The sequence below is a fragment of the Zonotrichia albicollis genome, chromosome 19 (genome assembly GCF_047830755.1).
Source record: "Zonotrichia albicollis isolate bZonAlb1 chromosome 19, bZonAlb1.hap1, whole genome shotgun sequence".
NCBI classification, from domain to species: Eukaryota; Metazoa; Chordata; class Aves; order Passeriformes; family Passerellidae; genus Zonotrichia; species Zonotrichia albicollis.
In genome coordinates, this window is record NC_133837.1 from 4,867,926 (window position 1) to 4,891,447 (window position 23,522).

The following is a 23,522-nucleotide window of genomic DNA, read 5'->3' on the forward strand; positions in this document are numbered from 1 at the left end:
GCCTGGAAGCGTGTACAGGATGTGGCAGAGACTCCAAGGATGGCTTATTAATCACATTAACAGCACCAAGTGGTTTTTTGCCCCACAAGAAAAGACACAGCAGGAGAAGACAGATTGAACCAGACACTTATTCCCCTCCCCACATTCTCTGTGGCTACTGCTGGGCTCAGTTTTGTGGAGCTGTGGGGAAAGAAAAAGGTTCCTCTTGCAAGGCCACACTTCTAATTGTGGCTTGGGTACTCCAGAGTAGCTCAAGTGCTTGCCCATGCAAAACTGCACCACTCAACTGCTGTTATTTTCAGCATGTGGGGCTGGAGAGCAGCATTGTTGCCCTCAGCCCAACTGGAGAAGTTGGCACCAGGCTCCCCAAGACCCTGAGCAGCATCCAAGGCACCAATCTCTGCCCTCCTCCCTCTCAGAACAGTGTTCCCCCAGCCTCAGTCCAAAACTGGGATTGCTCCCCTTGAAATTGTTTGTGGCAAGGTGCTGCTGTTTTCTACCACCCTGGTGGGATGGATTTTCCCACCCCTGGAAGACTGTTCTGGATTCAGGGTAAAGAGGAGCACAATAAACAGGACTGCTGGAATTTGTTTTCCAAGCCTTGGATCCCACAGCAACAGAGCTTATGGGACCATAGCACGAGTCTGTCTGTCTGTCTGTCTGTCCATCCTCTGCCAACAACTTTGGGAAGGCTGGCCAGTGTCAGCTGAACTTGAGAGGGGCTGTTTTGCAAACGAGGGAGCTGGAGAGACCCACGGGGGCAAACCACAAAGTGACCCAACCCCTCTGGAACCCATCCCCTGCAACGTGACCCAGCCTCAGAGAGGGGTAGGGGGAGCCACCAGGGGCTGGGACGTGGAAAACTGAGCTTCTGCTGCTGCTCAGGGAGCTGTTTGTTATTTTTACAGGCTGGGAACAGGCTCACAGCCCTTGGTGGTCGTGGCTGCTGCACGTTGTGGCCGTCAGTGAGCACTTTGGACTGGCTGGGCTGCCAGAGGCACAGGAATAGCTCCTGATCCAGGAGAGACCCTGCTGGTTTGTACCTGGAAGCCAAGTGAAGAGCCCGGAGGGGGGCAAACCCTTCCCTCCCTGTTGGGGAAGATGAAACAGGAAAGCCTTATAAATATGATTGCCTGGCAAAAGACTTTGAGAATATGGAAACTATAAGGGAGATTGAAATGAAAGCAAGCTTTGAGATACCTCAGTTATTGAAAAACTGGAAAACAATGGCGTGGCCAGCTGAAGGTAATCCCCTTTTGATGGGGGGGATACAATACCCTCTCTTGCAGACAGGCCCAAGGGTCAGAGCAGACCCTACAGCTTGGCAGAAGGGGTCCAAAGAGGAGTTTTTAGAGTTTAAAATGTAACACAGTATGGTAATGTAATGATTCTTATAGGCTGTATGTAAATGCTGTAGGATTTGTATGTTGTACTAGATTGGTTAGTGAGAATCAAAATAATTAACACAGAAGAAGATTTATTGTATTGTAAGAGGAACTTTGCTCTCTTACCCCGATTACTCTCTTACCCTTTTACTCTCTCACTCTCTCATTCTCTCTCCCCCTCTCTTCTCTCAGCCTGCTCTGAGCTGTGGCTGGCAGCTCCCAGCAGGGCCCTGCACCCAGGCCCTTTGCAATGAACCCCAATTCCAGCCCTGGCTGCAGAGATCTCTCATCTCCATCCATCCCCACCATCCTACCCTCGATGCTCCTACACCTCCCCACAGGAGTGCACTGCTGAGATGCCTCCAGCCACCTCTGCCACCCTTGCTGGGCACATCCACTCCGTTTTCTGCTGCTTTCCTGCCCAAAACTCCCTCAGAGTGAACAGGAACCCTCACGTCCACGGGGCAGCCCTCAACACACCTCATCTTCCCATCAGAAGAAACCAAGCAGAGCTCAAGAGGGGTTTGATTGATTTATCCACTGAAGATACAAGTTTCAGTTTAATAACACCATTTTGTCCGGTTACAAACATACTAAAAACCTACAAAAAGAAAAAAACCAAAGTTACACCCATAAACACAGAAGGCAGGTATAAAACCAGCACGGAAGCGCCGAGGAACACGAACATGAACAGGATCTGCAGCAGGAACAGGAGAGACACAGGGTTACATCAGACCACACTCATGGCTGTGGGGCACGCTGGGGCTGGGGCAGACACACCAACACTGAGAGACAACTTCAGCTATGGAAAATAACTGGCAGCCTGGCACAGAGGTCAGGCCAGGCGGGTGGATTTGGCCCTCCCTTTCCCTCAGCTGGTCCAAGGTCAGCGTGTGGGTTTCCCTTTGATCCCTGTGCCTGGCATTGGTGGTGCTGGCCCCAGATCCCCACAGCAGGGCAGCTTCCCCATGGCCAGGGGCAGGCTGAGTTCTGGCACCAGAGTCCAGCCAGGTGGAATCTGGTCCCCATTGAAGTGTCTGAGCATCCCCTCACACCCTGGGGGGACACTGTGACCTCTCTCCTGGGACAAAGGGGCAGAGATGTGAGAGGATCCCCTGGGAGAGCTCAGGCTGCCCTGGGGATTTGTCACCCCCAAGAGAAGATGAGGGTGGTAGCACATAAGGGTTCTGGTGATATTGGGGGGTGTCTGCAGAGCTAAACCTGCCATGAATGTTGGCCATGGAGGGGGGACAGGGTGGGTGGGTCCCCATCCCAGCCCAGTGCCCCCATTCCCCAGGGCTCAGTTCCCTCTGAGCAAACACTGAGCTGCAGCGAGGGGACAGGAGCTGGCTGATGGGAACAGTGCTGTCAAAGACAGCCAGGACGAGGGGCTCAAGGGGGACACCAAATCCCCCCTCACTCAGCATTTCCCCACCTCTGGCAGGGGGCACAGAGGCTTTCCCACCTGGATCACAGCTCCAGGCCCAGCCCTGATGATAATGCCAAGGCGCTGGCAGAGCCAGGGGCTGGCTGGGTCTGGGGGTGCAGGGCAGAGACCAGCTGGGCCCAGCATGTGCTGGCAGCGATGCCCTGAGCCTCAGCTTCTCACTTGTGAGCTCTGGGGAAAGGAGTTTGAGAGCTAGTCACCACCAAGGAGAGCAAAGCTCGGCCTAAGTGTGCCCTTAGCTCGGCCTAAGCGCGCCCTTAGCTCGGCCTAAGTGTGCCAGGAGTGAAAGGCCAAGCCCCAGAGAGCAAGACCTGAACAAAAGGGGACAAGGGGCCCCCAATCAGCAGTGGTGGGACTGGGGGAGCAGTGGGTGGCAGTGACAGGGAATGGCTGTGCATGGGTGTGTGTGTGTGCCAGAGAGCCATGCACAGAGCCATGCTCCCCCTTTCTGCTCTTCCACACGGCATTTATCAGCCCTGTCACTCTGGAATGGCGCTTTTCCCTCGCTCTGTTGATCTTTGTCTCTCCCCAGATGAGGACGGGGCTGGGTTTCAGCAGAGCAGAGAGGGGGCGTTTGTTTCATCTCCATCTCCTCCTCCCCTCCCGAGCCCTGCCCTGCCGCCCTCCTGCTCCGTGTCACTTCCCAGCAAGCTGATAAAAATAAAAATAAACGTGGTTTTGTTTGCCTCTACTGGAGTGGGCTGCGATTTGGCTGATCGGGGGTGCTCCTCGAGGGACAGCAGCTGCACACATCTGGATCTGCTTTAGGAAAAAGTGCCTGGAAAAAGCCCCAAGCCCAGCACATGCACACGTGGTGCAGGAGGCCGTGGGTCAGCTTTTCTGGGGATGTAACAAAAGAAAGGAGAAACCTAAGCACTGTTTAATGGGGAGGTGAGGGGACCTTCCTGCTGCTGCCCCCCAAAAGCCAAGGCACAAGGGTAGGTTGGGTATGAACATGGAGAATTTCCAGACGCTCCAAAGTGGCTTCTCTGCAGACTGGGAGCCCAGTTTTGGCTGTGGGAAGGGAGGGGAAGGGTTTGCGCTGCAAAAATAAAATTCCCACCTGGAGATTATTAACCTCAAAGGTCAATGTGCAAAATTTTGTCTAAAGATGAAACATCCCTGTACAGAAACACCCCTGGCCCAGCATGTGCAGAGCACAGGGAGTGCATGAACTGCTCAGAAATGTGTGCTGCTGGCCCCCAGGCCTTGGCAGGAGCCAGCAGAGCTCGTGAGTGCCGTGGTGTGCACACACACAGACATCACCTAACAGTCTTGATCCAAGGGATCCCTCCCCAGCCCTGCACTGGAGGGGAGTCAATGGCTGAGCAGGCTTCTCCCATCCATCCCCACCCCAGGCAGCAGCAGCTGTTTGAGGGCTGAGCAGCCTCTGTGACAGCCCAGAGGGAGCTGGAGCTGCAGCCACGGGCACCTCCACCAGGGCAGGCTGTGGGCTGGATTCTGGGCATGCTGGCTCTGACAGCCCCATGAGCAAAGCAGCATCACTTGTCACCCTGTGCCTGTCCCTTCCTTTCACAACCCCCTGGACCCTGCCATGCCCAGGACAGCTGTGCCCAGCTGTTGGTGCCACCCAGGAGGTGCCATTGCCCCAGGCCCCATTGCTCCTCTCCATCAGTGGCACTGTGGGATGCAGGAAGGAAAGGACTGCAAGGCCAGAGTGGCTGCAGTGACATTATTGGAGTTGTGGGGCTGTTTTGAGACACAACAAACCTGTTCTGTTCCTGGGGATGGTGGAAAGCACAGGTGAGCCAAGCAGGAGGTTCTGTCTGTCTGTCTGCTCTGGAGGAGGGAGGTCAGCCTGGGGCAGTGACCCACGGTTAGGGATGGCCCCAGGGTGGCTGTGGGGATGCCAGGTGGAGCTCTGGGCTGGCTGCCTGTCCAGCTGGCACCAGCAGAGGAGCTGGGCTCTCTCAGGAGCTGCCAGCTCTCCAGGACAGCGGTGGAGCCAGGCCAGAGGGAATCTCAAAGGGAACCCTCCTCCCACTGCCACAGATAACACTGCCCTTAATGCCTGAGCTCTAAAAATAGCACAGGCCTTCAGGGAAATATTGGGTGCCAAGGATTCCAAAGCTTCCCAGCACATCTGGCATTTCATCCTCAATCCTTCGCCATTCAGTTCCCAGAAATGTTAAGAATCCAACCACATGTGGGCAGGAGGACGCAGGGCTGCTCCTCCTCCTCCCTTTTTCATATCTGCAGGGGAAACTGAGGCACAACCCAGGCAGACTGACCCGGAGGCTCAGGAGGAGTTGGTGCTGGAGGAGGGATGAGTGCTCCAAGCCCTGCAGCCACGTTTGGGGGTGTGGGAGAAGCCTCTGTCAGGCACAGGCAGGAGCATTGCTGTCCCCAGGAGGGACTCAGCTCCTGCATGGGCTGATTTCTACCAGGCACTTTGTTTGGAGGAGCCCAGTCTCACCACGAGGGCAGGAATATGTACAAGGTACTTATGGATGTTAACAGAGAAGGGACCTTTCCTCACAACCAGAATCCCTCCTGATGTGTCTGTGCCATCTTTCCTCCTCCTAATCACAGCCTGACCCCCGTTCTCACTGAGAGGACAGACAGACTGACACACAGCAGCTCCCAGGGCACACCATGCTCCATCCAAACCCCTCCTCAGGGAGCTGTGGGGGCACTCACCAGCTCCCCACCTGTGGCACAGGGATCCCACCCACACACCATGCTCTGAGCCATGAGGGATCCCCCAAGGGCATCCCCCTCCTTCCCCTCTCTGGGGCTGTGGGGCAGCTTCTCTCCCAGCCCAGAGGGGCTGCAGCAGCCAGCCCAGGACAGGGACTGTGGGTGGCTGCACAGGTGAGCTCTGCTGCCCACCTGGAGCACCCAGAGAGGCTCTGGCTGTCAGCCCTGCCAGGTGACACACAAAGTGCAAAGCAAAGCAAAGTTCTCGGTGCAGTCAGGGGCTCCAGCTTTAGCCAGGGGCCTCACGTGGAAAATGAGGGTTGTGTTGTTCATCAGTGAACAGGGCAGCAGCACTTGTGCAAGGGGCTTTGAGATGGTGCAAGTGAGGTGCAGGATTTGGGAGGTGGTGATGGACAGGCCAGGACAGGAAGATGGAGCCAACAACCAAAGCTCTCCCCTCACCCTCTGCATCCCCTTCCAGCGTCCCCTGCAACTGCTTCACCCCGACCCACCCACACCCTTCATGGTTCTGTGGCTTTTTTTTGGCTTGTTTAGTTTGTTTTTAAACCCCATGGAGATCAAATTGTGACTTGGCAGCTGACAGAACTGGCCCTGCCGGGCTCCCCAAACCGAGCAAAGATCTTGAGAGGAGACCAGAGTGAAGTCCTGGGGTGAGCAAAGCCCTCCCTGCCCCTCTGGTGGCCCCCTGGGCGCTCACAGGGTGGCAGTGGGGTACTGAGCCCAGCCCGCCTCCTTGTAGGCTGCTGTCACATGGGTGCAGATGAGGGTCTTCATCTTGGTCCAGGCTCCGTGTGCCTCAGGGGTGAAGTCGTTGGGGTATTCCTCAGCAATCACCTCCAGCATCACACCAGTGAGTTTCTGAGGGGAGGCAGACAGCAAGGAAGGGGTTAATAACTCGCCAGGGAGCTGCTCACAGCAAGTTTGGCTTTTTCCTACAGAAACACTTGAATCCTGCTGCTGTCTGTAGGACACAGATGTGCTGGAGGTCTGTGACAGCCCTGGGAGCAGCCAGGACAGGCAGCAGAGCAGGGAGCTGCTGGCGGGCTGAGGCATCTCCCCCAGTCTGGGCACCCCAAATGAGTCACAGAATCACAGAATATTCCAGGCTGGAAGGGACCCATGAGCATCATCAAGCTCAACTCTTGAGTGCAATGGGGATCAAACCTGTGATCTTGGGGTTATTATTCCCATCAGAAAGAAACCAAGCAGAGCTGGAGGGGGGCTAATTAGCCAACTAATTGAGTCCCTGCTATTGTGCCCAATTTCTAGAAGGGGGACACAGCCAAAAACATGGGCGCAGCCAGGTGGGCAGGGGCAGGCACTGGGTGCTCTGGCACTGCCTGTGTGTGGGCAGGGTGGTCTCCACAGCCTTCCTGAGGCTCTCCCTCACACCCAGCCAAGGCCAGGCAGCACCAGCTCACACAGCTCCTGCTCCCCTGCCCCATTCCTGCAGCAGCCCCAAGGTTATTTTGCTCCTATCTGTCACAGACATCTTTTATGAAAAATCCTTTCCTTAGGATTTTTCCTCCTGAGAAGCTGGGAGGCCTCAGGAACAAAATGTAAACATTGATTATCTGCTGCTTTGGAAATCAACAGGTGCATCTGGGATTGGTCTCATGTGGTTGTTTCTAATTAATGGCCAATCACAGTCAGCTGGCTCAGACAGAGAGTCCAAGCCACAAACCTTTGTTCTCATTCCTTCTTATTCTATTCTTAGCTGTTTCAGATTGCAATGCAAGATGTTTTCCATTACCATCTGTATGGCAGATTACCTTTGTCAAGTGGGCAGTTTGCCTTATCTCTCTCTTTGAGTGACCACAATCACTCCTCCCTCGAGAGGGACATCAGCTGATAACAGCTATTGAATGTCCCTGCATGGCTGATAAGAACTACAGCATCCCATTGGGATATGGGAGCCCAGAGGGAGGAGCCAAGCATTCCTGCTTGGATATAATCTGGAGATTTCAAACATTCATAATCTGGAGATTCTGGAACACCAGCATGGCTTCTCCACTGGATTCCCCAGAGGAGCAGCAGCTGCCTCTTTCCCTGGATCTTCAGAGGAAGAACACATCCTTCTCTACAGGATCCCTGCTCCAGCAGAACCAGCCCTGACACTGCAGGAGGGCTGAGCCACAATTCCAATGGGACTGCTGCCAACACCCTGACCCACAGGGTGTCAGGTTGGGTTCTGACTCTGGCAGTGTTGTTCCAGTGTACTGCATTTTTTATTTTATCCTTTTATTTTTTTCCTTTGCCTATTAAAGAACTGTTATTTCCTGCTCCCATATTTTTTGCCTGAGAGCCCCTTAATTTAAAATTTATAGCAATTCAGAGGGGTGGGGAGGGTTTATATTCTCCTTTTCAGGGGAGGCTCCTGCCTTCCTTAGCAGACACCTGTCTTTCCAAACCAAGACAGAAGGCCTTCTGATGAAATCCTTTCTTCTATTCTTTTAGTATAGTTTTAATGTAATATATATCATAAAATAATAAATCAGCCTTCTGAAACACGGAGCCAGATCCTCATCTCTTCCCTCATCCTCAGCCCCCTGTGAACACAGTCACACCTATCATTTACCTTAAAGTAGATGGGCTCCACTTTGTGCTTGAGGGCATGGGCCTTGCCCACCAGGGCCAGAACAGAGGAGACCTTTTCAGCATCATTGAGGTTCTCCACCACGGTGTTGATGGCCCCCATGACCCTCCGGGCGTGCTTGCGCAGCTGCAGGCTCCTCTCCATCTCCAGAGGGTCCTCCATGTGCTTGAACTGGCTGAAGTACTGCTTGGCCGAGGGGAAGTTCACGAAAAACCTTCCAGAAAGAGCAGACATGAAATGCCATCAGCAGGGGGAGAGCAGGCTGAGGGGTTAAAGCAAAGCACGGGGGGTGGAGGTGGTGGAATCCATCCCCTGTGTCTCACACAGCCAGGGCTGATTTTGCTATCAAATTCCCCAGGAGCTGCAGCATTCAGCTGTCTGAAAACAAGAAGGTTGATGCCTTTTCCCCAAACCCCATCTGCTACAAGGTCATCACAGCTGGATATTCATCCTCAAAGCAGAAGCAAGACTGAGTTCTTGAGGCCCAGAGATGCCACCCAGGCGTGCCAGATGCTGGATATGTGCCCACATATATCAGAACAGCACATCCTGCCTCGGAGAGCTGGAGATGAGCATGAAAACCTCTCTTTATCCCATCCAGCCTCTCCTTGCCCCTCTTCCTTGCCTCCATGGGCTTTATTTCTGCATTGCCACCCAGAACAGTCTCCCCTTGTCCACCTTTCATGGATCAGCCCCACCAGAGTGTCCAGCAGGACCTAAGGCCTGAGCTGATGTCACTGCTCATTTGGGACATTTTTCCCAGCACAAGGATACCCGAAAAACTCATCAGCCCCAGTGTGGGGTGGCCTGGGGACCCTCTTTTCTGCAGGACTAAAACAACCCCAATGAAATGCAGCTGAAAGAAATGAAGTTGTGGTCACAGTTGATGTGCTGAGCTCCTCAGGGAGGTAGAGGGCTGGAAGGGACAGGGAATTGAAGGGCACAAGGTAACAGAGACCAGGGCTGGAGCCACCAATGCCAACAGCACCCATGCCAGGATTGCAGCTGGGGCTGACACCTGACTCACATAAACCACCCCTTCCACTGATTTTCTGCAGGAGAGAGCCACATCAGTGCTGGTTCCCCCCTGTCACCCAGCTCCCTCCCTCCTACAGGGCTCTCCCTGGCTCCTGGGCTGCTGGAGGATGCTCAGGAGTCAGCACAGTGCTCCCAGGCTGTCCCCATCATCCCTGGCTCCAGGCAGACTCCCTGCTCTCCTCCCCACACCCCTTCCCAAGCACCATCCCAAACCACAGGAGCCTGAACCCATCCCACCTCGCTCTCCAACCATCACTCCTTCTCTCCAGAACCAGGTGGGATCCTCTTCCCCACTCACCACTCGGTGAATAATCACAATATTGAGTACCAGGCTCCTTTACCAGTTTGTTATCCTCCTTTTCCCCCTCCCTCCCTTCCTTCCCCCGCTCCCTTGGCTTGTGAAAGCTTGGGGGCATTGCCAAGGAAGCGGCTGAAGCTGTGCCTGGAGTGCACCACGGCTCCTGCTGCTTCCCCAGGCAGCTGGGATTCATCAGATGGCCCAAAATAGGTTTTGGAGGTGTGAGGAATGTGTGGCAGAAAGGGTGGGGGAGGAAGGAAGGTGGAAGGGGGAGATGAGGTGTTGCTTTTGAAACCCAGAGGGGACCCATGACAAAACTCCTCTTGTTGTCGTGCAGCCTCCTCCCCGCAGCACAGCTCCTCCTGACACATCTGGTCCCTGTCGGCAGAAATCACTCCCAGGCCTGGCTGTCTCCAGCTCCTGCTGCCACAGAGATGCTCAGTCCTTGAGCCCAGAGCTGTCAGAGAGGTGCTGGGGGATGGAGCTGGCCAGACCTTCACAGATAACACCATCCCAGCATCTCAGACTTCTGCTGCCCTGCGCATTTCCCCACAGAAGGGCAAATGTTCCTCTCTGGTTCAATGGAACCATTTTTTCCAGCTGCACTCAGCATCCTTCAGTCCCCATCTCATCCCTCCCCACCTCTATTCAAGGTGTTGCAGCTGCAGTCACCCAGCAAAGCCCTCCAGATCCAGCAGGGCTCATCCTGTGGGTTTGACCATCCCTTAGTGGATCTTCCCCTTTCACAGGCTCCCCCTTGGAGCCAGGGATGGCCCTGGGAGCCAGGGATGGCACTGGGAGTGGGACCTGCTGCCCCAGGCAGGGAATGGGGGCTCCAGCTGCTCCCTGCATGCCTCAGCCTCTGCACCCCAAACCATGGGAAGCTCCCTGAAAAGCTGTGTTTGATCTCAGCCAAAGGGCAGCATCTTCTCAAGGCATGGGAAATGAGTTGAGAAAAATTCCTGGTCTGAACCACGAAGGGAATAGCAAGGGGGGACAGAGCTCTGCACCATGAGGATTCACAGTTTGTCCCCAACAAGAGAAGGGCCAAAAAGAGACCCTGGGACCATCACCTCCACCTCTCCCCACTTTGGCCAGCTATGCCAGGAGCAAAGCCTGGTTCAACCATCAAAATACCCCAACCTGTATGAAACCAGACCAATGAAAGATCCAAATACTTGGTTTCCAACCTGTCCCTGCTTTGCAGACCCTCAGGCTGATGCCCCTGTGGGAGCTGAGCCCAGCAGCTTTCCCAGGGGATGTAAAAACAGCAAACCCTCAGCTCATGTGTCCAGTCCTGTCTCTGCTGGATTTCTTTGGTGGAGAACTGAAACAGAGGAGCCCAAAACATCTTCAGGAGCAAACCTATGGATGGCCAGAGACCTGCAGCCACCTCTCCTTGGACAGCAGCAGGCGCCTGCAGCAAGAACTTCTGCCTGGAGCAAATATTTGAGCTGTCAAAGCACAGAGAAGAGGGAAGGAGGCTCACTCAGTGGTAGTTGTTAATAAACAGAGAAGATTAATTTAACACAAAGGTTAAATATAACCAGAGGAAAGGAGGGGGGAAAAAAGAAATAAAATACTCCAACAATAGTGAGTTAGAAGAGGTGTCTGTTGGGGTTTTTCCATCTGCAGAAAATTTGGAGAGTTCAAACCTCACGGGCTCTGGAAGGGTTTTGGATCATTATGTGTGCGTGTGTGTGGTTTGGGCTTTTTTTCCTCCATCAGAGTCATTAAAAGATGATATTTACCATTGCATATCACACAAAATGATGATTGATAGGAACCAGATGCCTGCATACCGATCTCATTAAATTTCTTTTTAAGCGATTCCATTCTCCACCCGCTAATTTGTACTCTGCCGGCTACATCTGGACCCAGAGGACAGGATGTCAGGATTGCTTTTCCTCTCTCTTTTGCCCTTGTAACAACTTTAAGGACACAACCATTCCCAGTAGCAGAGCCAAAGGAAATAATTAAGGTGCAAACCCACTGCAGTTACTGGAAACCTGTTTTCTGTTAGGGAGGAGAGGCATCTCCTCCATCTCCCCAGAGCATACAGAGCAAATCCTGCATGGAGGAAACCTCCAAGCCCAGCTGGAAAGAGGACACCTAGGTGCTGCCTGGTCCCCCCAAGCACCTGAACCCTTGCTGCTTCACTTCCCCTGTTTGCAAACTGTGGGGTGAAAATGCTCATGAGCCCTCAGATCTGCTGGAGGCTTCAGCAGAATCATTTAGGTTGGAAGAGGCCTTCAGGATCACCAAGTCCAGCTCTTAACCCAGCCCTGCCAAGCTCACCACTAAAGCACATCCCCAAGTGCCACATCTCCACACCTCCTGAATCCCTCCAGGGTTGGTGACTCAACCTACCAATGCTTTCATGTTTTCTCTCGCCTCGTCCCTCTACGTGGGAGAGACTCTAAGGCAGCCTGGAGCCTCTGTGTCCCTTTCAAACCTCTCCTTCCAGCTCCTCTCTGGGGTGCCCACAAAGCAGCTGATAATGGGTAGGCAGGTGCTGTGTGCTGCTGCTATTTATTATTATGCTGAGGGCTGGCTCACAGCTTTGCCTGCATGTTCCCCCTGCTCCTCCCAGCCACCTGTAGCCCATCATCCCCTTTTCAGGCTGTTGGGTTTACACAGCCCAGGGTGAGGAAGGTCTCAGCCATGTCGATGCTACAGCTCAGCGAGGCAGAAAAAGGCAAATCCAGTGAGTAGGAAGGGAATGGTGCCTGCCTGCTCCTCTGTCCTCTCTCTGAAAGCTCCTGGACAGGTGGGGATGGTGGTGGGAAACATCTCCAGCTCTGCCAGGGGAGGGCTGAGGGAAAAGGGCCAAGTCCCCATCCACACACTAATGCTAAATTCAACTTCTTCTGCAGCTGAGAGAAAGGTGTAGCTGGCCTTGCTCCAGATGATGCCCACACCCCACTGCAGAGCCTTGGGAGCAGAATCCAGCACAGCACTGAACCCTGCCCAGAGGCTGTGATGCCCCAGTGCCCAAGGCACAGGGACCAGGACACCCCAGGGAGGCTGGGAGCAGATTCCTCAGCAAAGATTCCACCAAATACACTTGGACATGAGCTAGAAACCCCCAGGGGCAGGTCCTGCTCACTTCTGTGTGCACAGCTCACACCTCCAAGTCCTCATTGCTGTTGTTTTTCCCTACCCCACATGAGGATTCAGCCCAAGCACAGATGAACCTTTAGGGCAGGGATCTTTCACAAGAGAAGTGAATTAACAGCACCAAAGTGGCTTCCCCACTGGTCTCTGGAGACCTGCCTCCCTTGGAGCTGGAAGAACACCCCTGGCTGGGTACAGAGGGGGGTAGGACCCATCCACAAGGACGTGGTCCATGTTCCACTCACACTGTGAGCCTGCGTGTGGCTTTGCCCATCACCACCTCTCCCCTCCAACGCTCCCTTGGTGGTTTCCAGCAGGTCCATCTCGGGCAGGATGGGCAGCCAGCGGCACTCAGCGTTCCCCAGGCACCCTGCCAGCCTGCCCGGGGCTGTGCTGGCATTTCCCTGCCCTAAATGAGCCCCGAAGCTCCGCTACAGCCTCATTAGCGGGGCCGGCCGGGGCTCGGCCCTCCCTGCCTGCCCTGGAGGGGAATTGTCACCGCTGGGACCGACCCATCCTCAGCCACAGCCAGGGAAACTGCCCGGGCACACTGCTCACCCCCTGAGCCTTTGCTTGCCCTGGTCATGGATGTCCTGGTGGGTGCTGAGTGGGATTTTGTACCCCCACATGCCTTGGAAGTGATGCAAGGGCAGCACGGGGACAGGGGACGTGGGGAAGGCTCTGGATATCCCAAGAGCTGCTGGCAGGTTGTGCCACATTTCTCTTTCATTATCCAACCCAAACTTCTGTCATTCATATCAATAAATCCCCCCTCTAGCAAACCACCCATTGCTCCAAGCACTATCCCCTGAACCTGACCATGAACTTAAACTTCTTTGACCAATTTTCAAGCCCATCCCTCCTAGGAATCCCACTAATCCTCATCTCAATAACATTCCCAGCTCTCCTACTACCATCCTTGGCCATGGGGAAGGCTCTGGATGTCCCAGGAGCTGCTGGCAGTGCCAAGGTTGTGCCACAGGGATCCCCACACAGCTGCCTTGGGAGTTTGCTCAGAGACAATGCAGCCATAGGAGAAGGGGCTGTTTTGAGACTGAGCTTGTTAAACCCTCACTCGCCCCCTCAGTGCTCATGGAGTGGTTGATAGCTGGGATATGTCCCTTGTGTGCGCCTGTGTCCCTCTCTGGCTCTCCCTGTCCCCACAAAAACATCTCCCAAAACATCTCTCACCACCATTCATGAGTGTGGGACAGGGACACTGCTGCTGTCTCCACTGGGCCCTTTGCAAGGAGAGATTTTGCATCTCCCTGAGCCACTGTGCCCTGAAATGTGTCCTTCATCAGCCTGTCCCCATGGACGCCTCCACAAAACACATGTTGGCTTTGGGGGCAGCTGCAAAATCACTTCTTTAAATGCCATTTTTGGGTAGATTCAACCCATACATTTTGATTCAGCTGGGAAAAAAAAAAAGAAAAAAATAAGGTTTTTCTGCATTTCCAGACTCATTAGTCAGATTTTTTTGCTATTTTAACCTAGAACTCACAATAACATCTGGCATCCAAGGAGTGCTTTCATATTTTAAAGCTCTCTGCAAAGCATCTGAGTCCAGGTGTGTTTGCTCAGACTAAGCAGCAACCAAAATCCAAAATCCAGGGGCCTGATCCTGCATTGGCAAACCTTTTGCTTCCCCTCCTACACCTCTTGAGGGGGAAAGAGCACATCAGGAGCGATGGAGAAGGTGGGAATTTGGAAAGCTGATGGCTCTGAAGTGCAGACAGAGGGAACAGAGGGATGGAGAAGCCCTGTGGAGGTGGCACAGCCTGTGGTGGCTGGGCAAGCTCGCCTTGCATGCACTCGGCATGGCATCACCATTGGTCCAGATTCTCCTGGGATCTGTAGAAGCTATCCCTGGGTTTTATCCCCTCTGGAATCCATAAAGTTCTGTGCTCTCACATCTGTGCCTGTGGTACATGTGTGTGGGTGTGGGAGCAGGCTGAGCTTTCAGCCCTGGGTGCTGGGATTAGCTGGGCTCTGCAAAGCAGGGAGGGTCCCAAACCCCCTCTGATGCTCACCCCAGGCTGCTCTCAGCCCCTGTGTGCTGTGGAGGGCTGAGCCACCCCCGGGTGTTGGCATTTCCCAGCCCTGTGTCACAGTATTGGCAATAAACTATTGGAAGGAGAAAAGGGGGACCCTGGGGAGGCACAACCACAGGCTGAGGGCTCCTGCACTGCACAGCAGGCTCTGAAGGCTGCCCTGGGAGCTCTGTGCTGAGGGAGGGGTCAAAAAGGACTCATTACTGAATAACAGATGGGGAAACTGAGGCACAGCAACGACCCCAGGGTCATGGGGAGGCTACGGAGGAGCTTCACGCAGGGCTCCCAGCCAGCCCACTTGGGAACCACTCAGAAGGAGGCACAGCCCCAGGTGAGCGGCTCCTGCTCCAGCCCCAGCTCCAGCTCCAGCCCAGCCCCAGGTGAGCAACTCCAGCTCCAGCCCCAGCTCCAGCTCCATCTCCAGCTCCAGCCCCAGCTCCAGCCCAGCTCCAGCTCCAGCTCCATCTCCAGCCCCAGCCCCAGCTCCAGCTCCAGCTCCAGCTCCAGCTCCAGCCCCAGCCCCAGCTCCAGCTCCAGCTCCAGCTCCAGCTCCATCTCCAGCCCCAGCCCCAGCTCCAGCTCCATCTCCAGCTCTAGCTCCAGCTCCAGCTCCAGCTCCAGCCCCAGCCCCAGCCCCAGCCCCAGCCCCAGCCCCAGCTCCAGCCCCAGCCCCAGCCCCAGCCCCAGCCCCAGCCCCAGCTCCAGCTCCAGCTCCAGCTCCAGCCCCAGCTCCAGCTCCAGCTCCAGCTCCAGCTCCAGCCCCAGCCCCAGCCCCAGCCCCAGCCCCAGCTCCAGCTCCAGCTCCAGCCCCAGCTCCAGCTCCAGCCCCAGCTCCAGCTCCAGTCCCAGCCCCAGCTCCAGCTCCATCCCCAGCTCCAGCCCAGCTCCATCTCCAGCCCCAGTACCAGCTCCAGCCCCAGCTCCAGCCCCAGCTCCTGCTCCAGCCCCAGCTCAGCCCCAGCTCAGCCCCAGCCCCAGCTCCAGCCCCAGGTGAGCATCCCCAGCCCCAGCCCAGCTCCATCTCCAATTCCAGCTCCTGCTCCAGCTCCATCCCCAGCCCCAGCAAGGGTTAAGGCCGCTGTGAGATGGAGCCTGCAGGGGCCCCAGAGCTCCCGGGGAGGAGGAAGATGAGCGTGGCGAGGAGCCTCTGCTTCCTCCGGGGCGAGGCTCCCCACCGAGGAAATTGTCAATTAGCGACAGCGTTTGAAGCACAGAGCGCAGATTCCCAGGATCCGGTGGCTGCTCAGCCACAGTCCCCATTATCCTTGTTTGTGTCCCCGGGCTCCCAGAGCTCTGTGGGATCAGGGGCTCGTCGTGCTAGGGCAGGACCCCAGGGTTTGCTGGGGGTTCAAGCAGCCAAGAGGGATGGGAACATGATGCCCAGCTCTGTGCCTCAGTTTCCCCACATGCAAAGCATGGAGAGGCTGGGGGTGGAGGGGTGGGATGCTGGCTGGGGACAAAGGGAGCTGGGCTGGGTTCCTGCAGGATGGCAGAGCTGCAGATCCCCCATCACTGCCTTTGGGTGGGCATTGCTGCCCCCCTGCCTCCAGCCTCGGAGCACAGGATCAGGCCCCAGATTCATTTCAGAAGTGCTGCAATCCCCCAGCCCTTCCCACAGGGGAAAATGCAATTTCCTGCCCTGAAGGGATGGAGAGGGGATGGAGCAGGTAAGCAGGAGCAGACCCTCTGCCGCCAGGCACAGCCAGGTCCCTGGTCACAACCCCAGCCACAAGTGCTGACAGATTTGCCTGCTCTCACCACTCTGCCCATGGGGGTTGCACTAAAAGGGCTCCACAGCCACGCACCCCCTTCCTTCTCCCTGGCCACACCTGTGCCAACCCCTTTCTGCCTCAGTTTCCCTCGCGAGGTGAGCAGGAGCACCAGGCTGGCTCTGGTGAAGCAGAGGCTGCTGGGGCAGCTCCCAGCCCCTGTTGTACCCACCCAAAATGTGCAGGGCGGGTCACCTCGCACCGACCCCTCCCCAGCCCCGACCTCTGGAGCTGCTGAATCACGGCCCGGGCTCCCGGCGGCCCCCACGCGTGACCCACTTCCACCGCGGCTCTGCCAGCTGTGAGCACAGCTGGGGCAGCGGCAGCGCGGGCTCCCGGCCCCGGCCAGGGCTGCTCTGCTTTCCGTGCCCCTGCCAGGGCTGCCCTGAGCTCCCATCCCTGTGCTCCTATCCCCGGCCAGGGCTGCCTTGCTTTCCCATCCCTGCTTTCCCATCCCTGCTTTCCCATTCCTGCTTTCCCATCCCTGCTTTTCCATCCCTGCTTTTTCTGCCTTGCTGTCCCAGCCCCGGCCAGGGCTGCCCTGAGCTCCCATCCCCGGCCAGGGCTATTCTGCACTCCCAGCCCGGCTTTCCCAGCCCTGCTCTCCTATCCCGGCCAGGGCTTTTCCAACCGTGCTTTCCCATCCCCGTGCTCCCAGCCTCGGCCAGGGCTGCCCTGCTTTCCCATCCCTGCTTTCCCATCCCTGTGCTCCCATCCCCGACCAGGGCTCCCCTGCTCTCCCAGCCCTGCTCTCCCAGCCCCAGCCAGGGCTCCCCTGTTTTCCCATCCCTCCTTTCCCATCCCTGCTTTCCCCTCCTTTCCCATCCCTGCTTTCCCAGCCCTGCTCTCCCAGCCCCGGCCAGGGCTGCCCTGCTTTCGGCCTCCACGTGCTTCTTCCCCAGGGAGCTCAGGTGCGGCTCAGAGCTCACAGGGGGCTCAGAGCAGCAGCGCCAAAAGCTCCCTGGGGACAGGGATTGTCACCGAGGGGACACAAACCGGCTGTGCCGTGCGGATCTGCGGCTCCAGCCGGCGCTGCTGGAGGGGATGGTTCCTCTCCCAAATGGCATCGCTATGCACAAGGCCAGACCTCACTTTAAGCATCCCAGGGAAGCTCTGGCTGAGGGAGCAGGTGGTGGGTTTAGCTGGGATGTGCAGGGCACGTGCCATGACTAAGGATGGAAAGGCTCCCAAAGAGCCAGGGTTCACCCTAGCAGGCAATTCTGTCCTGCCCTGTTGTCACAGCAGGAGAAAACCTTCACCACAGTGCACAACTCTGCCTGCATTAAAAAACCCCCAAACTGCACCAAAAACTTCTGCTGGGAAAGTTTGACTTGGGACCAGAGCTCGGCCACCCTGTCCCCACTGCCACACCTCGATTCTCCTCATGCCCAGCCCTGCCCCAAGCAGCACCATGAGGACTCCAAAAGCAATGAGCTGCCCTGGGTGAATCCCCTATGGCATTGCCATGAGTGCCTGGGTGCCAGGCACGGGCACAGAGCCACCCTCCCTGTGTCTGTGGGCAGTGGGCACCTGGAAGGGCTGGCAGATGGGGCCGTGGCATGACCCAGCTGCTGGGCAAGGGGCTGGCCATGCATGGCTGGTGGCCAAGCCACGAGCTCAGCCTTGTGAGATGGGGCTGAGGGGAATCTTATAACCCCCAGATTGCTGCAATTTCTGCTTCAGAGCCAGCCTAGGTAGGTTTGGTGTCCCAGCCATGGAGCTGTCACCCCTCCTGACTGCCCTGACTGCCTACACAGACTGGGGGCCATGGGAGAATGGGCTCAGCCATCAGCTGGCTCTGAGAGAAGGAAATGTTTGTGAAGGAGGTGGAGAGGGGGCTCCAGTCTCATTTTGGAATCTGCAGAGGGGTCTTGGTAAGAAAATCCCATTGCAGTGCTGGCATGAGCCTGGAGGGGAACTGGCTCTGCTCATTGTGATGTCCAGGGAGTCTCTGCTCCCTGCAGACCCTGTGGGCTCAGAGCTTTAGCTCAGTCAATTGGAAAACTTTCAAATGATTATTAGTGAACAGCACATCCTTCCAAGGGGTTCCCTGCACACCCACAGTGCCCTGGTGCAGGAGAAAAGGGGGAAGACCCAACCCATACCTGGAGTGCCTGGTTTTGGTCCAGGTTGGGTCTGACCAGGGACATCATAACATTCCCGACCCCAGGGATGAGCAGTGTGGCTCTGAACAGGATCTTTGCTGTTTGCCATTTGGCCATTGCAGGCATCTCACCTGCCCCTCTCCTTGCCCTCGTCAATAAGGGAAACAGTTGGTGCCATACCCCACTGATACCCCAAACTCCCAGTGCCTGCGGGATTCCCACTTGGCTCTTTCCCGGTGTACCTGGATATGGTTTTACTCCCAGACAACACAAGAACCTCCAGAGCATCTCCCCTGCTCTGGCTGCAGGTGCAGAGCTCTGAGCTGCTCTCTGTGCCCCATTGCCCTCGGGAGATGCTCCACACCCCCCTCGGGGGCTGCCGTCCCTCCCTGCCCCTCTCCCGCCCGTGCCCCACACCTCCCTTCCCAACTTCACTGCTCTCCTTCCCGCCGACGCTGCCGCCGGAGGGACAGATGGTGCCCTGGGAGACACACCTGCTTGGCTTTTATCTTGGCTCCCAACTCGCATTATTTCACCCGCCAGCCTGCTCCGGACCCGGGGGGAGCCAAGAACCGCGGAGCCCCGACCCGCCCGCAGCGGGGCTGAGCTGCCCCCGCCTCCGCCGCCCCCGGCCCCGGGGTAAGGTGACCTCAGCACGGAGCATCCCCCCAAAGCCCCCGGCAAGGCTGCCCTGCTCCCCCCGGCTCAAAGGTGTGGGAATCCGAGGAGCGCTGCGAATCCCTCCCTGCTCCCAGGCAGCAGATACACCCAGCCAGCTCCCCACTCGCTGTCATTCATCTCCACTCAGTTCTATATATTGTTCTGCCTCTTTCTGAGCTATATAGAGATTCAGTTGGATTTGCTGCTTCCTTTTTTTTTTTTTTTTTGGTTTGTTTTTTTAAATACCTGATGAGTATGGAGACCCCAACGTCCTCGCAGTTTGCATATACTCTGCTCCATATCTCTTGAATGACCTTTTTTTCTGCGTCTGAAATTTCTTCACTTCTTTCCCATCTCTCAATCTCCATTTCTCCCTGGACTTTCTCCATGAAAAACAGCCGGCAGGATCCTCCGGGAAGCCAGGAGGAGATAAAGAGAGATGTGTGTGAGCGGGTATATCCTGCGAGAGGAGAGACAAGGTGTTTGCTCGGCGGCTCTGCGACGTGTGGATGTGTGTGTGAGTGTGTGAGTGCGTGTGTGAGTGTGTGTGTGTGTGTGAGTGCAGCTGCTGTCAGCGTGTTTGGATGTGGAATTTCAAGAATATCCCGGAGGAATGATGCGTGCGATTAGATGTGAGATCTCCTAGTGCTGTCCATGGCTGTAGTTAGCTTCAGCTCGCCTCGGATGTGTGTGGCTGACTGATGAGGAACTGCCTAAAAGTAAAATATTCAAAGGCATTGCAAGACCAGCCTCTTCACCAATGTGTGAACGTGAGCTCACTTTCTCCCTCTCTCCTCCTCTCTCCCACTCCTCCCTCCTTTCCTTTTTTTTTTTTTTTTTTTTTTCCTCCCTGAAAGGGAGGGATGAGAGAGATGTTCTGGGCAATATCAGGACGGGGCTGGCGGGGGGGAGGTAGTGCTGGAAGTTTTTTTTCCAGCCCTTTGTAAACAGCTCAGAGGAAATTCAGAATCCAGAGTGCTGAGTTAAAGTTAGCCCAAGTGCTGGCTGTGCCCCGGCTCTGCTCTTTGCACTCCCTGATTTTGCAGGAGGTGATGTTTGGAAGGACAGACCGCTCACCTCCAATTCTTGGGCTGAGAAGAGATTTGGGTCGAGAGGGGATCTCTCTGCCCCCCAAAAGAGATCATGGTGTGTCCCACGGGGACTTTTTTTAATGCTGAGATTTTGCTCTCCCTTCTCGTGGCACGACCCAGCTGAAAGGGATGCAGAGTTGAGGCACTGGTGAAATGAAGGCATTATTGTGGATTGCGTGGCTCCTGGCAGCGCCTCGGCAGGGAACACCTCCACTCCAGGCTTCCCGCCGCCTCCGTGGGTGTGATTTTGGGGCTGCTTTTTACCCAGATGCCATTCCCAGCTCGCTGGCAATCCGGCACGTTAAACCCACAGCACAACCCATTAGCACAGAGAGCAGGAGAATCCTCCAGGGACTTGTAATAACCGTGGGTGCTCCAGGGGGATCAGAGAGCGGGGGTGCCCTGCACACCCCGCCAGGACAGACGGGCAGACAGACGGACAGACAGGCTGTGAGTGCTGCTCTGGCAGCCTGGGGGGTGCCTGAGCCCCTTGAGGAGCTGTAGCTTTGTTATTGCAGAGCTGTCGAGGCTCTTTTGCTGTATTTCTCCTCCAAACCAGCCTTGGCCACGTCCCCATTAGCAGCCGCCAGACTGGTGGTGTCAGCAGATTTGCTCTTGCAGAGCTGATGGGAGCTGGTGGAGAACGTGCTGCCCACAGATCCCACACTGTGGGTCCTCCAGGGAACACGTCCTGGGACACACTGGGAGCTCCACGCAGCCTTGAACCCCTTGGTTCAAGAGCAAAGCTCAGCTGGGAGTGCTGACAGGGTGACAACAGAGCAGTGTGACCAACCCAACCCTGCCAGAGGTCAGGAATTGTTCGATAGCTCCACCAGCAGCTGCTGAATCATCAGATTTTCACCACATTTGCATTTACCTTTTGCCCATTAGCCACTGGGATGAACAACCACGAGCCCCAGCTCAAATAATGTCACCAGGTGGTCACCAGGCAGCAGAGAAATCCCTCTGGACATAGGATGGCACAGCTGAGCTTATCACCTTCCCTTGAGGTGCAGGGGAAGAGCTGCTTTAGACCTGGCTTAAACCCAGAGAGACCCAGCTTAAACCCTGAGCAGAATTGCAGCGCAGTGCAAGGGGAAAAAATTCTCTTTCAAAAAATGGAAAAATCAAATACTGACCAATGTGAACACTGGGGAGATAATCTGGGTCAAGTTTTGGTTATCACTTGCGGTGTGTTTAAAGAAAAGAAATCTTTGAGCTTTTGTACCTGGTGTCTTAGTCCACGCTGTGCTCAGAGCCTGGCACGTGGTGCCTGGGTGCAGCAGGAGCTTTTCCTCACTCCCTAGCACCAGGAGTCAAAATGTCTGGGCTCAGAAGTCTCAATTTAGAAATATTAGAAAGCATTAGAAAAGCAAGTGAGAAATCCCCTAGCCTTTTCCAGGTTTCTGCCTCCCTCCCTGCGCTCACCACGTCTGGCCCTGGCTGGAGCCCAGCCCTGCCCTCCTGCTCCACCAAGGAGGTGGGGAGTGAAGCAGTGGTGATTCTGCACTGCCTCCAAACCCCAACCCATGCCAGGAGCCGTGCATTTGTGCCTCTGGTCCCAGAGGTGGGCCATAAATCAAGGGCAGGAGTGCAGCACACGCTGTCACGTGCCGGCCGTGGTTTCCATGGTTTCCCATGACTGTTGCTCTCCAGGGCTTGGGGTTAGGAGGCGACTCCTTCCACAAGGAGAGAGATGCTGCCCTGACACCGCTGCAGCCTGCTGGCCCCAGGGGAGCTCAGCTGAGCCAGGGCGCTCCAGGGAGGGGCACAGAGAGCTCTGTCCCCATGGCCACTGCAGACACTGAGGTGGGGTCAGCCTGCATGATCCATGCTGAGGAAATCAATCCATCTCTCTCAGGTGATTCAACACCCTCATCTCCCCTCACCAGCTGAGCATCACAGCCCTCCTGCTTTCCATCTCCTTGCTGTGGTCCTGTCCCCATGATGGGGTGGCACTGTGGTGCCCTGTCCCTGCTGAGCCTGAACCTGCTTCTCACAGAGCTTCTGCACAGCAGGAAGAGATCAGTTCCTTGTCCAAGCCATCCTCCATGGCAGCTGCAGAGGGTGAGGATGGGTTTCCAGGCCCTCCAAGCCTCTGCTTGTGGCATGCCATGTTCCTGAGGGGTCTGTACCCACCTGCTGATGGCTTCTCCCACTCCTCCCCTGCCCTCCTACGTTGCCTCTCCTCCTCTCATGTGCTGGGTGCAATGAGAAATGTACTTGGCTCCTAATCCTTGAGTGGGAGGTAAAGGCAAAAAATCCCAAGACTTCAGCTCCACAGCGTGTGGGATGTGGATGATGGCAGATCCCCACCTTTGACTTCTCCACTGTCTCTGGGGTGAAGGCAGACACCTCAAATCCTTTGGGTCCTGAGTCCACCCTTTGTGGTGCTTGGGGACAGCCTTGTCATTTGTTTCCTGGAGAATACCAGGCCTTTTCTTGTGCCCCTTGCCGTGTCAGCTCCCTGGGGCCTTCTGACAGCCACCATTACTTGGGGTGTCCCAGGAGACACCCCATGAGATCCAGCATGGAGTGCTTTGGGAAGGAGCTGCCCGAGCTGCCCCAAGGCCTTGGTGCTGGTGGCATTCCAGGGCTGCAGTGAGAATCCCTCTCCAGACCCTCAAGACACCAACGTGGCCAGAACAGGAGCAGTCCTGGGATTCTGAGTGCAATGAGGCTGAAGGCGCCAACTCCTCCTTCATTCTCCTCCCAGGGCCTTTCTGGGCTGCTGACCTGGAGATGCTGGATTGTCACCCTGACCTTTGCTGGTTGCCAGCCCAGCTCACCCAGCTCAGCAGGCCAGGTCTCTCTCTCCCCTTTCTAATCCAGCCCTGCTGCAAGCTGCAGTGTCCCAGCCTGAAAAGGAATAACAAGACTCCAGGAAAGAGCTTTGCAGTGCTGCTACCCAGGGAGGGAAGGATTTAGCCTAAAGCCTGTACAAATGCTCTGTGCTTATTGCAGGGTTCCTTCCCCCAGCTTCTCTGATCCCAGGAGATCTGTGTGCAATCCTGATGCTCCAGCTCTGTGCTGGCAGTACCTGTGGCCTGAGCATCTCTGCAGGGTCAGGATGGAGGCAAAAGGGGCTGCAGGCAGCAGGACACCCCCAGATCCAGCTGGGGTTGGATTGCTGCCTGAATCTCCATCCCAAGGTGGGGGTGATCCCAGTTTAATCATGCAGTCGCTGTCCCCATTGCTGGAAGGCTTGGTCACCAATTTACTCAGAAATACCTGAAGTACTGAGAAACTGGGATTTCCCCAGTTCCATGTCTGCAGCTTG

The 23,522-nt window shown here is 55.9% G+C and overlaps 1 protein-coding gene across 1 annotated transcript; it reads right to left on the reverse strand.

Annotated features, from left to right (window-relative positions):
- Positions 1-1,898: 1,898 nt before the first annotated feature.
- CYGB (cytoglobin) lies at positions 1,899-19,953 on the reverse strand. The gene is made up of 3 exons (XM_005494058.4): positions 19,398-19,953; positions 8,093-8,324; positions 1,899-6,372 (listed from the first exon to the last, which is right to left on the reverse strand). Exons 1-3 carry the CDS (start codon positions 19,538-19,540, stop codon positions 6,208-6,210), a joined length of 540 nt encoding a protein of 179 aa, XP_005494115.1. The 5' UTR covers positions 19,541-19,953; the 3' UTR covers positions 1,899-6,207.
- Positions 19,954-23,522: the final 3,569 nt, after the last annotated feature.

Excerpts from the sequence above, each read along its gene's own strand:
- CYGB (XM_005494058.4), bottom strand. The coding sequence starts at position 19,540 with ATGGAGAAAGTCCAGGGAGAAATGGAGATTGAGAGATGGGAAAGAAGT. Across the intron at positions 8,325-19,397 it reads GGGGTCTCCATACTCATCAG|GTTTTTCGTGAACTTCCCCT; the intron begins GTATTTAAAAAA and ends TCTTTCTGGAAG. Across the intron at positions 6,373-8,092 it reads TGGAGCCCATCTACTTTAAG|AAACTCACTGGTGTGATGCT; the intron begins GTAAATGATAGG and ends GCCTCCCCTCAG.